This window comes from Electrophorus electricus, chromosome 10 (assembly GCF_013358815.1).
Source record: "Electrophorus electricus isolate fEleEle1 chromosome 10, fEleEle1.pri, whole genome shotgun sequence".
NCBI classification, from domain to species: Eukaryota; Metazoa; Chordata; class Actinopteri; order Gymnotiformes; family Gymnotidae; genus Electrophorus; species Electrophorus electricus.
Window position 1 is genome coordinate 10,156,857 of NC_049544.1, and position 20,031 is coordinate 10,176,887.

Genomic DNA, 20,031 nt, shown 5'->3' on the forward strand with positions numbered 1-20,031 from the left:
TATTTATATATATATATATATATATATATATATATATATATATATATATATATATATATATATATTAAAGAATGCTTCGTATTTACAAACAGTAAAAATTCTAATACATTTGATCTTTAAATAATGACTACTTTCTATATAGATACATCAGCATTCCTGCTGCCTAATAAAAAAGCTGTTTTATATTTTATTTAAAAAGCTTTGAAGTAAAATGTAAGCAGTTCAACTAAAATGTGCTGAATAAAAATTGAGCAATCTTGGCACATAAACTACAGCTATTTCCTTAAGCAGTTATTTGGATTAAAATAACAATGATATTAATGTACATTAGTGGGAGTCTTGAATAAGAAAATGCTGGAAAAACTCTCTTGTTTTCCTCTTCTCCATTTGGTCTTGCTTTGTGGAGGGCCTTACCAATAAGGCAGAAAATATTGTGGCTGTGAAGAGAAACATGAATTACTGAATAGCTCATGCATCTCTATAAAGTTCATGAACATGTATTAGTAGCCTATCATGTCCTTCATAAATCACTAAATTAATTATGAAGAATACATAGCACTGGCAATATTATGTGTCACTTATTTTTACTTTAATTGCAATATAGTTTTTCAGCCAATTTCCACAAGAACCTAAAAATGCTAAATATGTTACATAAATGTTATGAAAAAAACCCAACAACCATGCATTAGATACCATTTATCTTAAAACATCTTATTTACTGCAAAGCTGTAGTCAGCTTTTCTGAGTTCTGCTTTCTAACAAAAACACCCGTGTCTACAAAATCCAAGATATACAGGAAACTAGAAGTGAAAGCATCTCCTCTACTTACCCAAAATATTGACATCCAAGCGATTGTAGGCAGAATTTTTCAACAATTCCCGAAGAAATGCCGTTAAATAGTTAAAAACATTTTTATGGCACTGAGGTAGCAAGGAAATAATCTGTGGATGTGAAAAAGACCATTAACATGTCTAATATATTGTTGTTAACTATGTGTGTGTGTGTGTGAGACATTTCTCAAGCATTTGCTTTCCAATTTAGTATACATGCATTACACATTTGATAAGATTTCCATTCTGGATTCAATGTTTTAACATTTTGTGTTACAAAATTTACTGATTCAACAGTTCTAATTATATACTACAGAGACTGGCCTGGCTCAAGAATAAATTCTATTTAAAAATAAAAGACTGCCAAAAAAATATTTTATAATGTACTGCAATTGGGCTTTGAACAATAGCATATGAATCACCCTTTGTTAGAAGCTGAGGAGAGTATTAAAGGCTGAGGCATAATTTTAAATTTTCAGTGTCTAAACTTCCCTGTTTGTTACACTTTTAATCCACAATCTCATACATACATCTTAAATAAACCAAACTACTGTACTGTACCACTTCTTAAATTCCATGAATACCTACAAAAATGTAATCTGGTCTGGCACAAACCTTTTTACACTGGCCAATATTGGAGCTGCAATCCAGGCACTCCTGGTATACTGAAAATGGGACCACTGGGTCAGGTAGGGCATCAAGGAACAGCAGCAGGGACTCAGCCACTGAGTGGTTGCTTCCAGCTAGTAATCAACTTGGTCAAAGATGTACACAAAACAGCTTTTATACAGATTTCAGTACACAAATATGCTTTTAGGTGAAAATTTGCTTTTAGCATCATCACTTAAAGTGAAAACTATGAAAGGATACGGAGGGAGTCAAGCGTGCCTGTATCTAAGCAATCCCTGATCACCTCAAACTCACTTCGTAGGCCTGGCTGCTGAAAGAGGTCTTCCTGTAATGAAAACATAAGGCTATTTTAAACATCTCATTTTAAGATGCAGTTTCATGACTTAAAAAGAAGCTAAAGTTCACAATTACAAGCATTGTACTACAAGTCGCAGTAAGTGTGGCCACCCTTGCGTTTAACTAAAATGCCTTTTTGTCTGTATTGCTTTAGCTACCCAACAGTGACCAAAGCATAATTTTGTTACACAGATTCCTTCTTGTGCATTGCTGTGGTGCAGAATATCAGTGGGTAGACTTACTTACCGACAGACAGACAGACATACAGACAGACTTGAAGAAAGAATTGCAGAGAACTAGTGGCATAGATTTAGTGTGAGTGCTAGGGGAATATTAGTGATGCATCTGTATTTTGAAATTAAGGACAAACAAAACAAAACAAAAACAACAACAACCCACACACCAACCTTTATAGGCACAAGCACACAAAACCACACAGTGATTTGCTGCAGTAGCATCCTCACCTGTTTGCTGGCATTGCGATAGAGATGATCCACCATCATCCATATTTCTTTTGGAATGTCTAAAGCCTTCTCAGTGCATGGAATACTCATCTCACTGGGTGATAACATACTCTTTATAGCAAAATATAAGATGATATTAGAATCACAAGGTCACATCTAAGAATAAGAGGCTTGATGTATCTGGTGGCCCAATGTTTTCCAATGCTAATAACCCTGATGACAGCGTGTTCTAGGCCAATTGCACATGTCTAAAAGCCTACTTGGAACAGTACTCAGAAACAACTCTTGCTTGTCTGTGCAAATTCTCTTAGCAACACCAGCACAGGTTTTGTTTCTTCAAAACCTGTGACCTTTTACTAGCTGTTTTTGAGAAATGTTATCAAAACTTCAAATTAAATCTACCTTTCAATATCTCAACATTTTAAACAAATAATCCATCAATCTATCCATCCATTGCACAAGATGTATTATTTAAAACACTTGGATCACATTCTATGGGACAGAAAATGTGACATTTGTGTCTGGTCTAACTCACTAGTCTGTGGATCATCTCTAGGGGCATTTCCTGAATGGGTTCCCTCATCTGGCAGAGGGTATGAATGGATGATCCAAAGCAGCTTGGCAGGTAGGAGCCTGTGATGGAGATAAAGTAGTCCTTGCCCCTCTCCAGGTGAAGCACCAAAATGTCCTCGAGCTGCTGCTGACCCGAGTTAAGCTCTGGAGCCGTGGAGCGGTTCACAAACACCTCCAGATCAATGTCTATGCTGGCTCCTACAGACAGAACTATAGTTATGTACATACACTCACCAACTATTTTATTATTAGGTGCACCTTGCTAGTACTAGGGTGGATGCCCTTTTGCCTACATAACTGCCTTCAATCTTCATGGAATAGAGTAAACAAGGTGCTAGAAACATTCCTCAAAGTTTTTGGTCCAGATTGACATAATAGCACAGTTGCAGCAGAGTTGTCGGCTATGCATCCATGATGCAAGCTTCTGTTCCAGAAAAATATCCCCCACACTGTTACACCACCACCCTGAACCATTGATGCAAGTCAGGAGGGATACATGCTTTCATGTTGTTTACACCAAATTCTGACCGTACCATCTAAATGTTACAGCAGAAATCGAGACTCATCAGACCAGGTAATGTTTTTCCATTCTTCTGTTGTCCAATTTTGGTTAGCTGACAAGAGTGGCACCTGGTGAGGTCTTCAGCTGCTGTAGCCCATCTGCTTCAAGGTTTAATGTGTTGCGTGTTTGGAAGTGCTCTTTTGCATACCCTCGGATGTAACGAGCCTTTCTATCAGCTCAAACCAGTCTGGCCATTCTTCTCTGGCATCAACTAGATATTTTCACCCAGAGAATTGCCACTTACTGGAGATTTTCTCTTTTTTGGGCCTCTCTCTGTAAACTCTAGAAATGGTAATGCTTGAAAACCCCAGATGATCAGCAGTTTATGAAATAACCTCAGACCAGCCTGTCTTGCAACATCAACCATGCCACTTAAATCACCTTTATTCCCCTTTCTGATGCTTGGTTTGAACTTCTGCAGGTATTTTGACCATGTTTACATGCCTAAATGCATCGAGTTGCTCCCATGTGATTGGTTGATTAGATATTTGCATTAACAAGCAGCTGAACAGGTATACCTAACAAAGTGGCTGGTGAGTGTATAACAAAAGCCATTATTATAACAAGTTATCTACTGTAGAAGCCTATAGCATTATAACAAAAGGAAAAGAGGGAAAAAAAGATCAACAATGGCATATTTCCAATGTAGGATTGAACGTCCTGTGGCATTTACATCTATGTATGGTTTGGCAAGGAGTGCCTGCCAGCAGTGGTGCGCACAGTTTTTATCAGTACAGTTAAGATAACCATGCTCAGTGAGGCAGAAACCTTAATACCATATGGATCAACAACAAAGGATGCACTTGCACTCATTGTAGTTTTGCTGCTATGACCTTCCAGTTTAGCAACACAACAAATGGAAAATGAACCCATAATTATTCATACAATTCTGTGCTGATGAGGAAGGGTACCATGCGTCACTGGGAGTAGGCTCTTTTGGTGAATAAATCCAGCAGAATAATGAACTATAGAATCAATCACAGCAACTTTAATTGTATTTGCTACCCTCAAGAACTGCAAACATCAACTAATATGCGATATGCTAGTGGACCTGAGGTGTCCAGATTTACTGAGATGCTGTGCTTACCTTGGGCAAGAAAGCCTTTGGCTGGGTTTGCAGTGAGCCAGGGCTTGCAGTAGGCTGGTTCATCAAGCTTCTGGATGAACTCAAACTGACATGGCACTTGACCGTCATTGTGAAGCTTCAGAGTCTCAGATCGATGCTGCATGAATTTCACATCCTTGAAGTGGAACTGAAGGCAATGAATGTGAAGACAAATTGTCCAAGAAAAATTAAAAATATAGACGTGAAACAAAAAAATTTATACATTTATTTTCTGCCCTGCTGTTCTGCATATGACTGGACAGAATTAACAGCTAATGAGATATCCAAATGCTAGATTCATGAACTTAATGTGACTTACGATGTGGTTTGTGTGGCAGACTCAACTGTATGCTCACCTCACTCTGAGACACAGACACTGATGGAATGCACTCATTCTCTAGTTTGTCCAGGGACCGTACTATATCCTCAAACGTCTTTTTATAAGCCTCCTCATTCACCACTTTGATCTATGAAAAATAGTGAATGATGTTATGCAGTGCCTTAGTTGAAAAGGCTCAGAACATATAGTATAAGGCCAAGCTGGCTTTCCCACCCCTATCTCCAGCAGAGAACTGACGGGCTTGTGGTCACTGGTTCTCAGGGTCATGTGACTCTGGTAATACTGCTGGACGATGTTCTTCCCTCGCCACAGGATGCGATCACACCAGGCTGGGACCCGACACTTCTCACTTTGCATGTGTACATGAAACAACCAGCCAGCCCATCCCCACACAAGCGCACACACAAATAATCTTAGCTGAATCATTCAGAATTAATGGTAATGGTACATACTAACAACACAGAAAAGCAGCTGACGTAACATGCACAGAAACTTTTTTTTTTACCTGGTGTCCCAGTAGTCTGAGCCAGTGTCATACTTGTATGTTGGTTGAAAATCAATCTCTCCCTCCATAAAGCCCACAAACACAGTTTCTTCATCCATTTGCCTTTTCAACTGAAATGCACACACAATTTTGTATCATGTTCAAACACATTTGATCAGTCTTAAATACAAAAAACAAATAAACAACACCTCCCCCCCCCCCCTCCAAAAACAAACAAACCACACAGTCAGTTTAAGACCTACCTGGTCATAATTGTGAAGTGTTTCGAAATCCTTTTTCAATATAAGGTCTTTCACATAGTCAACATCCAGTTCACTTATTCGATAATTCAAATCACCAAGCCATAGGACAATACTGCAGACAGAATGTTGGGGTTCAAATACTAGCCACAGCCACACTAAGTGTAACATAAAGAAATCCCACCTTGTATACTTATTATTTTAGGTTGAAAAGTATTTACAGTGAAAACATTACCTGTGCTTCAGGATAGTGAGAGGTGGAAGTGTCGGGTCCTGCTGTCTGAAGAGCATCCTGCTGCAGATGTCCTTGTAGTCCTGATTGCGTCTCTCATACTCCTCTATATGTGCTGCCAGGTGGGAGTTCACCACACAGAGGTCTGAGTTGTGGAATTGGAAACGAACTGCAACAGCACCCTTGTTTCCCTGAGAGAGAATTAAGACATTTGGATACTACATTTATATGTGGCTCACTGAAACAACAAAAGAGAAAAAGTTGTGAATTTGTAATTATTTTCCATTGTTGGAGGTAACAATGTGCTTGGACTGGACTTGTCCATATAGCAACACCAAAATTACAAAGTAAGATTTCACCTATGCTCATAAGACTGCATTAACATTACAAGCCATACTGTTTAATTTTTGGTGCAGATTAGAATTGCCTGTATTGGATATTGACTGTATGGCAAGGCGATATCATTGACAATTCTCAATTACATTTAGAATTTTTTCAGTTCTTACATAATGAAATTGGAAAATGACAATTTCATTAAAACCTTTTTAAGTTTTTTTTTAATTAGAAATAATAACCATCACAATATATAGCATTGAAGTAGTGAAAGAACTGTTTATTATAAATATCCTTAACAGACTCAACATTGTGCAAGTATAAATGCAATATAATTTATTCAATAACTGATCAAGAACTGCTTAGTGTTTCCTGATATGAAATACCACTCCACCACTCATTTCTACATAGAGAAATGAGTGGAAAAGCAATATAAAATAGAAAAAGCAATAGAAAATGAAGCAGCTAATAGCTGTCATTTAGTGGGCATTTTTGTTGGTCTAGGGTAGCTTGTAATTGTGTTTGTGTGCAGCCTATATGCAGGAACAAATTTATCAGGCTGCTACTTTTGCTTGCAATTGATTGACATACCTTACACGGTACATTAATTTATTCCATATGTGACTTTTCAAATCCAATTTTAAATCTCATAGTTCCCTTTTAGCGATGAGGTTCACATGGTGCAAAGTGGCTTTGTTTTTATTTTAGTCGCTTTTATGTCTCTGCCTTTCTTGTGTTTGCACCTGTGTCTCTTTTCCCCTAATCTACTTGTGTACTTATACATCTTGTCTTCCTGTCCAGTGTTGTCGGTTGTTGTTGTAATTACCTCCATGTTATGCTTTGTATCTCTCTGTTTCACTTTATTTATGTGAATGCCCCAAACAAGCATTGCTCATCACTACATATAGAAAACTATGGGGCAGTGGTAGCTCAGTGGTTAAGGTACTTGACTTGTAATCGGAAGGTTGCTGATTCAAGCCCCATCACTGCCAAACTGCCACTGTTGGGGCCCTGAGCAAGGCCCTTAACCCTCAATTGCTCAACTTGTACTCAGTCATAATTGTAAGTTGCTTTGGATAAAAGCATCAGGTAAATTCCATAAATATGGCAGCTAGCGTTTGCTGTTTTCGTAGCTACTGTTGTCACTTTTTACAACAGCATGCGTACCAGAAAAAAAAGTCATATGAATTCTGATCTGACCATTCTCATTCAAGATGCATGACCATATACTGGATATGAATCCAATCTAGGACAACATATGAATGTGATGCAAATGGTTTGAAAAGATTGAATGTGTGTGTCTACAGAGCCTTGAAAAAGTCAGATTTGAGCCACATTAATTTAAAGAAGTCGGATTTGAGTCACTTCAGGTTAGGAATATGACCGTTGCTTAAGCTCACCATTCTGCCCATGATTCCTGTGCCTACAGCCTCTGCCTCCACCTCGGAGATGTGCTTGGCATGCTCCTTCTTCACATAGAAGAGCAGCATGATCCCTACTAGTCGCACCAGCTTCACCTACCACACACAGAATAGAAGTCAATAGTTACTAACACACAAAGGCCCTGTTAAATATTACACCATAGCAAATAATAGTTGAACATTCATACAGCTAATGATATCCTGACTTAAATACTTCATACTCAGTATTTAAATACTCAGTATTTACAATGAAAACTCCAGTACATGAAATAACATTCTATTAAGAATAAACAAACACATGGAAAAAACTCTAATACAATTATTTTTTGTTGTGGTGCACTCAAACAACAAAAAACACAACTAAATGCCCAAATGGTAACTCAAGGTCATGGCAAAGCAAAAAGAAGTCCTTACTAAGGCATACTTGGCATCTGGGTGGAGGCCCTCGGACACAGCTTTCATCCATTCCTGCTCCTTGGGTGTGTCATTAAAGAAAAACGCCTCTTTACTAAGGTCCAGCTCCTGGAATCTGGGGATAAAACCCCAACAAGGAAAACAAATGCTCTAATGCAAGACAGGCCCATTATCACAGGCAGAGAATGTGCAAAAAGGAAGGAAGCAAACACGAGTCTCCAACTGACGAGATTGAGATAAATGGAACATAAGCATGCACAAAAAGGAACTAAAGAAAGCCAATGTAACGTTAATGACTGAATCGGTCATATGAACACAAAAGGCTTATAAAGGGACAACATAATGACACACAGGTGACACGGTGAAAGAGACTACACATGCCACCTATATATACACAACCAAAATATACAAAAGAAAAACACAACAAACAAAAGACCATGTGGAGGCCACAGCCGCCAGATGGAGGCTGCTGACGAGGGGGCATCGTCACACCCATATTTTAGTTAAAGCACATGTACGCCAGTTTCTAATCCAGTTTATTTAGCCCTTGTATAAGTGTTCAAGAAAATGCACTATAGTGGGAAGCATGTACATGTCCTACCCTACACAGTAGAAGTCAGGAGGCTGAGGTGTGGCACTCAGCCATGGACGCAGGCTCTCCCTTGGTGTCTGCCCATTTACATTGTACGTGCCCAGGAAAAAGCTGAAAGGGTGGCAAAATTTAATATATACATGCACAAGTCAACTTTTAAGTGTCCACTTACAACATACAGGTGGGCATACATACATATTATACCAACTACAGTTTGATAGTACTTCATCAAGTCCTGACAACAGGACTGTTCTTGGTTGGGTATTTTTGGGTAATGGACCACACTGAATCCAGCTCTAAGAGTAACACATGTAATGACCCCAGCAACACTGCTATTTCTGACCCACTTGTACCATTTCACAATCAACTACCTTGCCACTACCATGTCAGTGCTATGCTGATAATCGTTAAATTACCACCCAAAGAATATAAGGCTAACAGTGGTCCTGGGTTTATAACTGATCAGTGATGAAAAGGGTACAGGGAGGCTGACAAACTGTCAGTGTAGGTGCAAGGAAGATAATTCCAGTAAAGTGAGTGATGAGTTTACAGTAAACCTGTAAACAAACAAATTTAAAATACAGTGAAATAAATTGTTTTACTAAAGAGACAATGCGCATTAATGCGTACTCTGGACTGATGAGACATGCAGTTAGTAATTTAAATTTTCCTCTTCCCTCTGTATATTTTTCATGTATATTCATACAAAATCGATTTTCAACATAATCCAATTTCACCTTAAAGGGGGCAGTGTTGATTAATTATGCTACGAATATTGAATTATCTAACCATAATTAGTCTGCCTAAAAACAAAACAAAACAAAACAAAACAAAAGAACGAACAAGAAACCTTTGTTTTTCTATAAACAAGAGGGCCTATTTATAAATGTCTTATCTAGATTAGTGGTTATTTCGGTCTGTTTCTGAATTTTCATTTTAAATATACTGTGCTTATCTTTAAAACAAACATTCTTAAGGTAGTTAAAAATATTGGCATAGGCTAAACAAAAACATCAAGCCTCTTGTTCGACTGACTGCTGAAGCAGATAAAAATATTACTTGAAGTTCTGAATATAGGTGTACGCTTCCTCATTCTTGAGGAGTTCACACTTGATGAGGTTGTCTCGTAGGCCAAACTGGGGCATGGTGAGCATCTGGGCTTTGTTGGATACCGTGTGCCTGGATGAGCGAACCAGCTCATTCCTTCCCTCACCCTTCACTGTCCCCTGGCCACTGCAATGACCATGAATAGTACATCAGTCCAAAGTCAAGAGGCTTTGAAAACAATTTCAAAATACACCTTCAACAATTTATGAAAAAATGTCCTTTTGTTTCATACAGTGATACAAAAAGAAGCAAAACTACATGACTCTGAATTACCTTCAGATGTCAGTAATAAACCAAAGCTTTATTGTTATCAGTCTAGAGTGTAGGTAAGTCCTTTTTTCTCCCATCAGCTGTATTAATTATATGTGGAACTGACCAAGTTTAACTTTAATAAAGGTATTTTTGTAATTTAGTAAATAGAGCAGTTTCTAGAGTCCAATGGTGAGTATAAAAGATGATCTTGGATTGCCTTATTTTGAAAATGTTGACTTCAGAGCACTAAAAAAACTGCCTGTGCAAGATCAGTCTTGATACAGTCTAAAGGCCCTCTGGGTGCAAACATTAGACATTTTAACTAGCACTGGTGAATAAAACGATAGTTCTGTAGTTTGCTTAAGGGTGGAGCAACTTCACAGCACTGATGAACTCAGGTGAAACTCATCCTGCTTATTAAATTTACTTCCCACAAAATTCACTATGCCATTATGGCATGTTAATTTGCATTACTACGGTGGCTTAAGATTCATGATGGCTTAAGTGTCAAATGTAATCAGGCTCACTACCTTTCTCTGTGATTTCTACCCCCTTTAAAAGCATGCTCTTGAAGAATCTTCACATGAATAATCAAAGTAGGTTTCAAGTATTTTGAATAGGGAAGCAGCAATTGCTTATTTTAGTAAACAATATTACATTCTGGCTTTTGAATAAAACACTTTTTTGAAATGCAAAAACAATCTTAATTTTTCAATTTATTTGAAAAAAAGGTATCCATGATATTTTTCACATGTTCAGGATTATGTGCAAAACATCTGTTTTAAATATTATTTTGACAAAGCTGGTGTAGCTTTGTTAAATGACTGTTGATATGAATGGCACACAAATGGAATGGAACACAAAATAGTTTGTTTTAAATACATGAACATATAGACCAGACAAAACATATAGACCAGATAAAAGTAATTTACCATTTGCTGCTTTCCCTAACCTTTACAATGCACTGAACATCAACATTTGTATGAAAGCAGTTTTTGAAAACAGTAGCTAGATTGCTCTGACCACAGCAGCTTATTACTTCTCCTGTGTACAAAAGGTGATTCCCTAGAATATTTGTTCATTTATTTGTTCAAAATACAATTGCATATAACTTATTCCAGTCCATTTACTATAATGCCTGCTGCATAGATCCAAAAATGTACAATTCTACTTCTCTGCCAATACACATGATGAGAAATCGCTCTGGTACAATTCAACCATCTCGTAGTTAACAAACTAGCTACTTTGTCAGATAACCTTCTGTAAAATAGCAGTGGCATGGCCGCATGACCTCCCAAGTCATGTACAAGCACCCTGCTGTGTGAACCTCTCTGTCACTTGCTAATGAAAATACTTAAATTTTTTTTTTTTTTTTTTAAATCAGATTTTGGCTTCATTTTATTCTCACACCCTTGTACAGCTTTAACATTGTTTTTGATAGGCTCGTTAACAGGAAAAATGTGGGAGTATATCATTTAGCTAGTGAATTTGTTTTTGGCTTGATTTGATGGGGTGTGGGAATATCATGGATATAGTTACATGGAATAAAAGAAGCTTCGGTGCAACAAATTTGCACTGATGATTTTTAATAATCAAGTTACTCAAGTAATCCTTTCAGCCCTAATTTTGAATGGTGAATATTTTGTTATAGACCCTGTTGTCAGTTGTTTCAGTAACACCTAGCTAGACAGGACTTGCCAAAATGTACAGTAAACTACCATGAACCAATATCTCTTTGTGTACTTATAATTAAATCCCATTAATTGCATTCACCCACCTCCCACAAACACCGTCTTCTCTGGACTTTTCTGTGCTGGTATTTATGTTTGTGTCCTCATTCTGTCGTCTATTGTTGGCTCTAGGAGATCTCTCTGTAGTAAAGAGAGGAATCAATTAATAGTAAAATTTGATCTCAGATCAGACAGGACACATTACAACAGTTATTGGCAAAGTCAATGATGACACTGACCCCTGCATAGCATAATGACCACAAGCTTGAAACTGGGAAAAGGAAACCACACAAGCTTAAGTTAAAAAATTTGAGACAAAAATGCTACCATGCACATTTTAAGAAAGGCAGTAAATCAAACCACTACCAACATTACTCTTTACTTATATATATATATCTATATCTATATCTATATATCTATATCTATATATATCTATATCTATATATATCTATATCTATATATCTATATCTATATATCTATATCTATCTATATATATATATATATATATATATATATATATATATCTATCTATCTCTCACATCACACATACATACATACATACATACCATACATACATACATACCACACACACACACACACACAATATGTCTTATTATATGTTTATCAGTATTTTAATGCAGCAAACCTGGTGTGAGATCTACAAATGACAGACTTTGAAAGTATACTCTTCACTGATGTCTGACAAGTTTGTTGTTAACAAGTTCACCAACTATATGGCTGTTCCTCTGCATTTTCAATGTCTTCACTATGTCCACATTTACATGTTATAATGCAAGAAGACTGAGAAAAAAAATTGAGAAAAAAAAGGCAGCCAGTACTGAAAATATAAATTACAAATGTTGTTAATTAAAAATGCTCGGAGCCAGTGAGAACACTTTATAGTAAGCACACCGCCATCTATATTGTTTTAATAAACAAACCCCATGTGGCACTTTGCTCTCTGAGATTTCAAGCAGCATAGGAAATGGAAAACTACGGGAAAGCAGACACTCCCAAGAAATGAGTGCTAGAGACAATGACCTACAGCAAGGTATCTTTATAGACAAGTACAGAATTAAATATACGTAAGAAATATGACAAACAATGCGTTACAAAGCAGAATAGCAGAAAGGCATCGTTTCAAGATTCAACATCACTAAGTTACTATTAATTAGACATGGAACCCCAAACTGTTCAGCAAGTTAAACATCAGGATTATGGTTATTAGAACGGGAGTATGTCAGACGAATAGACGTAAAATACACCAATATAATTATCGAGATATTACAGATAAATTACGTAACTAAATCTAAATTACATAAACATAACTAACGCTAGGTAGCTAGCTAACGCGTGTCGGCACAAACCTAACTAGCAGCTCTATTAAAATCCATCCTTCCTTAACTCACAAGGGTGCAGTCTTCAGTCTTCAAAATGGGCTGGATGTAATTCTGTATTTTAGCTTTGTAATTTGTGCGCCATTAAGCAGCTAGCTAGCTAGCTAGCTAATAAACGAGCTAAAATTACGTTAACTAAACAATGCAGACACGCTAGCCAACTGAAACTAAACTATAGCAAATCCTTAAAGTATAAACCATTTTAAGATAATTGCTTTAGCATTACTTATATTTAGCATGCAAGTTTAATCAAATTCCTCACCAATAGCTCTTCCACCACCAGACATTTCCTTCTAATCCCACTGGCATCCTGGAGAATTTAATCATGAAAAGCGTTAGCTAGCTGGCTGGCTACGTTAGGTAGTTAGCTACCCAACAACCTCTCTCAACAAGGAATTTGAGGATTAGACGATTAGCTATCTGCTAGCTACTCGAGGACCTTTAGTCAGGACTTCTTTAGCGCTAACATGAGCAAAGTGCACCCATAGACCAACATAATCGATCATCAGCTCAACCGATTCAAAAAGCAAAGTGTTTAACAGAACCTAAAAACTGTCGGTTTTATACTATATGATCTAAACTATTATTATTATTATTATTATTATTATTATAAGAAGAACAACAACACTAATAATAATAAAGTTATACATTTATAAAAATACACTATAGCATAAAATGTTAAAGAAAATTTCCCAAGTAACTAATAATATAAAACACCAAACAACCAACTCTGCAAGTCCACAATAAACATTCAAGTTTTTAAAATGTTAAACACTCCACAGACTAAAACTACTGTTTAACAAGTGAGAAATAATCTAATGTAACTTCACAAACACACTGGTAATATAATAATAATAATAATAATAATTAAGATAAAATGGTATGCACATTGGCCTTCACATCCATTTTTATGGATGCAAGCCCCAATCAGCTTTGGCCAAAGTTCAGATTGTGTATTCACTTATTTATACCAAGGCAGTTCAGTTCATGCTAACTCCAAATGGATGCCATTGTTCATTCTAAGGTTAGAAAGACAGGGTGCAACAGAATATTGTGGTATGCAGATATACTGGTCTGGTCCCTTAGGGGAGGTTGGGCAAATAGTGACAAAATACCACTGTCATAAGATAGTCAGGTGGCATAGTGAAGAAACAGGACTCTTGGTGAGACTGAACGGAAATCCTGAAATCTTTACTTAAGTGTAATTTAAAACAAATATTGCAAATGTTTACTGTTCACAGAGTAGTGTGACCATTTAACAGCTAAGACACATACCACATTTCTAACAATCACACAGAATCCAAGAGCCTTGTTATATCACTTAGAAACAGTATGTGAATAACAGAACTTCCTTTAAGTAATCAGTAATCCTGCTGGTTCAGTAAAGTGCATGAACATTTAATTAACAGTCCAGAGTAAACAAATAGGGTCTACATGTAGTGTTCACATGATGCTACTAAAATACTAAAAGCGTCTTCTGCTCTTTTAATCTCAATGACTTCTCAAATGGCAAGATATTAAGATGTCTACTTATATTATTTCATCTTTAGGCTACAAATTGTTTAAAATTCAACAGATTTTTAACATGGTTTAGAAAGTGGGAATACACTGCCTCTATGCAGAGTAATTCCACTAGCTATTCATTTTCTGATGTTTTGAAATATTAAATGATCTAGCATAGAGCTCTAACCTTTTCTAATGTATGTGTGAACACTTTTTAGTATAAGCATTTAAATTTAGTATAACAGTCAAAAAGCTAGTTATGCCTTGTAGTTTTAAATCTAAATTAAAAACTAATGTTTGCCTTATTATTATTAGTAGATAGATAGATATAAGATAGAGGATTCCAAAACAGTGTTAAATTACATGCAACTGCAGGAATATCAACCTCTACAATGCCATACAATATTAACCATCATACAGCATATGAAAGGTGTTACATGGACATGTACAGTAATGGGCACATTTTAATAGAAGTGCCTTGCAGGTGCAGCAGTTTAAAGAATATGTTGGAATATGTTACTGAGCATTTGGTTGAGTTACCATCAAATCTATTTAATAGTGCATGCAAATGACCAACTATAGGCAACACTTGCCTGTTTTAGTTATCTTTCCAACTGATGTTGCAATGGGTGGTACTGATCCAAGCCCTTTAGAGTTTTTCTGGTACTTGGTAAGCCAGTCAAATTTCGGGGCCTCTGGGTACTGCTCACAAACATCTAAAAGAATACAGAAGAAAAGTAAAAGTAAATCAAAGGGCATTTAGATCAAAGAGGATACAAAATCAGAGGGGATTCTGGATTTGCATTCAACATCTCGCCCAGCCCTCAAAAGCATTCAGTACCTCCTATTTCTGGTGAGCTTTATGCCCTGATTACAGCACGATTCAGTTGTTTTCTATATGGTCTTTGGGTAATTATAGGAGCCCTATTAAACTATATAATTGCAAACTACCCTCTTCCCTAGAAATATGGCCTTAATTACTAATACGCATTAAAATCTAAATTCTGAATAAAATGTTTTTATTCACAAAATCAGCTTTTTCAGAATCTCCTACATTTCTTAAAATTTAATTTTGACATATCTGTGTATAACATAGAACTTCATTATTAATCCAACTGAACCGTATAACCACAAAAGCCCCTTTTATCTATTTAAATATTATTAAAGAAAGGAAGAGGCAGGTTTAAACTGAATAACTAGCTCTATATGCAGTGTTAAGGAAAAGAACAGCTAGTTAAAACTTTCAACAACAACAAAAAAAACATTTAGACAAGAGAGCAAAATGTTTTAAAAATCAGTTTCTGTTTCAGTAATATTGTGAACTTGAACAGTAATGGAGACTTACTCACTCATTGCTTTTTTATTCTCATACTCGGACAAGAACTTCCTTTCTTGAGAGATTCTAACTGGTGTTTTGGTTCAACCACAAGTTTCTAAGACAATCTGTTGCTGTTGCTTACCTTGTAAGTTCTTCATATTCTTTCTGGTGATAGAATTATTTGCTGGTTTGTTCACACTCTCCATCAGTTTGCACTTGTTGCTATGTAGTACAGTACAATATCCCTTATTTTGCCAAGTGCTAACTACAAAAAACAAGATCTTATATATGCTATAAATTCAGCATTCAATACTTGGTGTATGCTTAACATTCGGTGTAAACAATTATCTCACAAAATCTGCTATTACAGGAAAAAGGATTTCACTTCTGCCAGCGCTACATTCAGCTGTAGGACAGTTACAAGACATGCACACACACACACAAACATGCACCTCCCCCCCCAAAAAAAAACCCCCCACGAAAAACAAAACTCCACCCTCCCTTTACTCTTCCCCTTCCCCCACTGTTTGACTCTCTTAGCAAATCAATGTCACATTCATCTTCTGTCTGAGAGGCCATTTGACTCAGGGTGAGAGTAACATTTTGATTTTACAACTGTTTGTTGCAGTTGCATAAGGACATGACTAGCTACAAGCTATATTAACCAAATATAAAAGGCATTAATCGATTAAATAAAAATAACTCATACCCTACATATGGTAAAAGAACAATGAATATTTAAAGAAGCCCTCATACCGAAGAGATGTGCCATTCTATGCATTTTTCAATTCTGTAAAGTTAAGAGGACAGAGAGGAGAATTTTCTTAATAGTACTGAAATAACTTTATAGGCTACACTTATTTTCTTTATAAATCTGACTGGAATGTTTCACCATAGGTCTTCTATACTGCATTTCAAAAGTCATGCTTCCTATAAGCAAGTGTTTATAAACAGTCAAATCATGACCAAATTAACACCTATATCCCCTGTATCTCATGCAAGCACTTACACACATCCCCTAATGCACATCCTCTATACCTAATAACATAAATGTGTTATGCTATACCTATGACAAGTGGAAGAAAAAAAAAAAAACCTGTCCCATATGCCAGTATTCAGCTGTTAGATATAGCTGTCACTATGCACATCTACTTCAACAGGTTTATGAGAAGAGGCTGGAATTTAAAATCAGTTCAGTTTTAGTCTTGGAGAACCACAGCAGCAAGACACTTCATCTGTTCTAATATTTCAGACAAATATACAACTTAATAGCATTTCAAAATATAAAGAGTGGAACTGAATGAATGAAGTCAGCTCAAGATTTACTAGTAGACTTTAGGGCATAAGTCTTAGGTTTTTTTTACATAAAAATATACCCAACCTAAAAGCCAACACCACAGTTGACTTAACCTTTTTAATGAAACTATTTTTAGGTAATCCTGTCTGTCCAAGAACATACATACAGATAAAGGACAAAGATAAAAGATTAGTGATAAATAGAAGAGGATGAACTTTTACCACACCAGGCTCTGTTAACCTCACTAAGGAAGAGACGTGTTTGGGAACCGAAAGGTAACTTGCACTCCATCTTCTCATTAAAGAATGTTAACCGCACTCGAGTGTCTGCACCTAGAATAGTACATGGACACACAAATGACTCATTATATTCTTTAAAAATAGCCCAACTGGTCTGTGATTTCTTTCTTTTTTTTTGGGGGGGGGGGGGGGGGGGGTGGACAAAATATTCTAAAATCTAAAATAAAAACTTACCAACAACAGCAAGCTCATCTGGAGAGGACACTGGAAAGGTAGGGGGAGGGGGGGAGAAAAGAGAGATAACAAGAACAGAGTGCAGTTCAGACAGTAAATCCAGTGCATTTCAAATAACAGTCCATACCAAAAAAGGTTTTAATTAATTTTCTATGTATTATTTTCTGCACCTCTGCTAGTCATCAGAACACCAAGTCAGTAGATGCCAGAATCTTGAAAAAGCTGAAGTGTGGGAGCTTTTATTATGTTCAGTGAGAAACTCAGAATCCTAGTACATTTTTAGCTAATGCTTTTATCCAGAGTGACTTACAATTATGACAGAATACAACATGAGCAATTGACGGTTAAGGGCATTACTCAGGGGACTAATGGTGGCAACTTGGCAGTGGTGGGGCTTGAACTGGTAACCTTTATTAGTCAGGTAACTTTACCAGCAAGCTACCACTGGCTTTGCATTGTCATAGAGCCAGTTAACAGGTGATAACTGTACTTTCCTTAAGTGAGATTTTTGAGTATTTTTACACTATTGCTGATATATTTTGACAAAAACTTCAATATTGTGATCTAGAGAATATCAATTAAATACCCAAATTTATGTATTTCCATTAAAGTTTCAATTAAAACCTGTGAATGAGAAAAAAAAATCATGTCAGAGAAACAGAACTGCTGAGGCTTACCTTCAACAACAGAAAAGTCATATGAAATGGGAATTATTTCTTGCAGTGTTACATCATTACCAGTAATTGCCATTCTTCTGTGAGTAAACAAGAATAACCTGAAGAAGAAAGGTAAAAGGAGATGTACTCTTCACAACTAGAAAAATAAGTTCTCAGTGTTTGTGGGCCCTGTTAATGGTTAGCAGCACACTAAAGTAACTTCTATTCAGACTACTTCTAAACAACTGTTTAATGAGCAAAAGCTTAGACTTTTGAGTTAAAAATCACAATATCTGAATTATAGTAAGTAATTACCATAAAAAAGAGAAAACTTTTGCCTACACCAGTCACAATATTGTGCTAATAATCCTACTGATGTACTCAGTAAATAGCAATCATATGCAAAAAGCCTGCTAAATAAAAATGCTGCACAGAAAATTCACAAAACTCTTTTGCTATGTAGCTATACTTGCAGTCTCTGGTATTGGGTAATATTAAGCCTTACTACATCTCCCAAAATTGATATTTTTACTTGATATTAATGGCCAACCTTATCAGTTAAAACCCTTATCAATTTTCCATAGCTTCCAATGTGCTTTTATTATGGTAAAGACTAGTCTTACGCATGTTCCTTGATATGTTCCACCAGACCCAGAAGCCTGCTTTCCATCACATTGTCCAGGAGAAGACATTGAACAGCATGTTTACAGTACTTTGTTAAGAATATATTTATATTTATAATCCTGTGGCACTGGCAAAAGGGTATTACTTTGTGTCGGCTAGTAACCTAGTAGGTTAAATTAATGGAACGTGGGAAACGAAACACCATTCGTAGTGGTGCACTTAAGAGACCCCGTGTGGACAAATCCTGTAAGACAATTGACTTTTAACAGTAAACTAAGTGTATCTTAGCGGGCGTGCTCCGCATACGGCCTTGATATATATCAAACGTTTCGCGTCTTTTAGGGCAAAACCAAAACGATTTCAACATACACGTTACAAGTCGTGTGCAGCATTTAGTGCATCATATTGTTGAGGACTATGCACGTACAGCATCTTAATTCCTGCGGTCAAAACCTCGGCCTGTATTTTGATGATGTGATCGAATATCCTCACTGCTGAACTATTGTTAGGACTTGTAGCTAGCTAACTAGTTAACCACAGTCAAACAGTGGACAAAAACTGCTGATTTTCTTCGCAATAAAAATAGGATACTATGATACAATTTTCCCCGTCACCCAAAGTCTCTTGAATTGCCACAGACTGATCCATTTCCTGCAGCCAACCACTTTGTACCATTAGCCAAACGTCGCAAACCAGCTCCTCAAAATCTTAGTTTTAGGAAACCACGGAACAATAAGAAACAAACATATAGGAACTTTAACTATGTACGATTCATTTATAGCGAGCTAAACATGATTTCACTCGATGGCCAACCATGATTCGCTTATCCAATTGTGCTGCTTTCCCCTCTCTTTCCCACACTTCACTCACTTGCCACGCAGAGATTTTAGAAGTTTGTGATTACGTCACAGACACTGAACGCCTCATATGCACTCTGAGCTGTAACTATGGTAAGCCAAATGTTCCATAAGTTATGTAATCCAAACGCGTTTTATTGCTGTTGATCTTATTCAATATTTACCGCTCCTGTAAGGTATTAACGTCCAATGTACATTGACAACTATAAAGAACATTTTCTGCAATGAGCCCATGATTTGT

At 36.6% G+C, this 20,031-nt stretch overlaps 1 protein-coding gene across 8 annotated transcripts; it reads right to left on the minus strand.

Annotated features, from left to right (window-relative positions):
- Positions 1 to 79: 79 nt before the first annotated feature.
- On the minus strand, positions 80 to 19,816 carry inpp5b (inositol polyphosphate-5-phosphatase B). Of its 8 annotated transcripts, none has more exons than XM_027011022.2 (22): positions 19,804 to 19,816; positions 18,331 to 18,428; positions 17,654 to 17,683; positions 17,402 to 17,512; positions 15,159 to 15,281; positions 11,713 to 11,806; positions 9,636 to 9,809; positions 8,586 to 8,687; positions 7,985 to 8,099; positions 7,550 to 7,666; positions 5,820 to 6,007; positions 5,588 to 5,699; positions 5,346 to 5,455; positions 5,054 to 5,189; positions 4,857 to 4,967; positions 4,483 to 4,648; positions 2,796 to 3,031; positions 2,261 to 2,371; positions 1,701 to 1,785; positions 1,446 to 1,573; positions 830 to 941; positions 80 to 437 (listed from the first exon to the last, which is right to left on the minus strand). In XM_027011022.2, exons 2-22 carry the CDS (start codon positions 18,401 to 18,403, stop codon positions 328 to 330), a joined length of 2,544 nt encoding a protein of 847 aa, XP_026866823.1. In that variant the 5' UTR covers positions 18,404 to 18,428; positions 19,804 to 19,816; the 3' UTR covers positions 80 to 327. The 8 variants fall into 8 exon arrangements, with proteins under 8 accessions (XP_026866823.1, XP_026866821.1, XP_026866822.1 ...); XM_027011020.2 differs by lacking the exon at positions 19,804 to 19,816 and adding an exon at positions 18,933 to 19,796; XM_027011021.2 differs by lacking the exon at positions 19,804 to 19,816 and adding an exon at positions 19,747 to 19,794.
- Between the last annotated feature and the right edge of the window lie 215 nt (positions 19,817 to 20,031).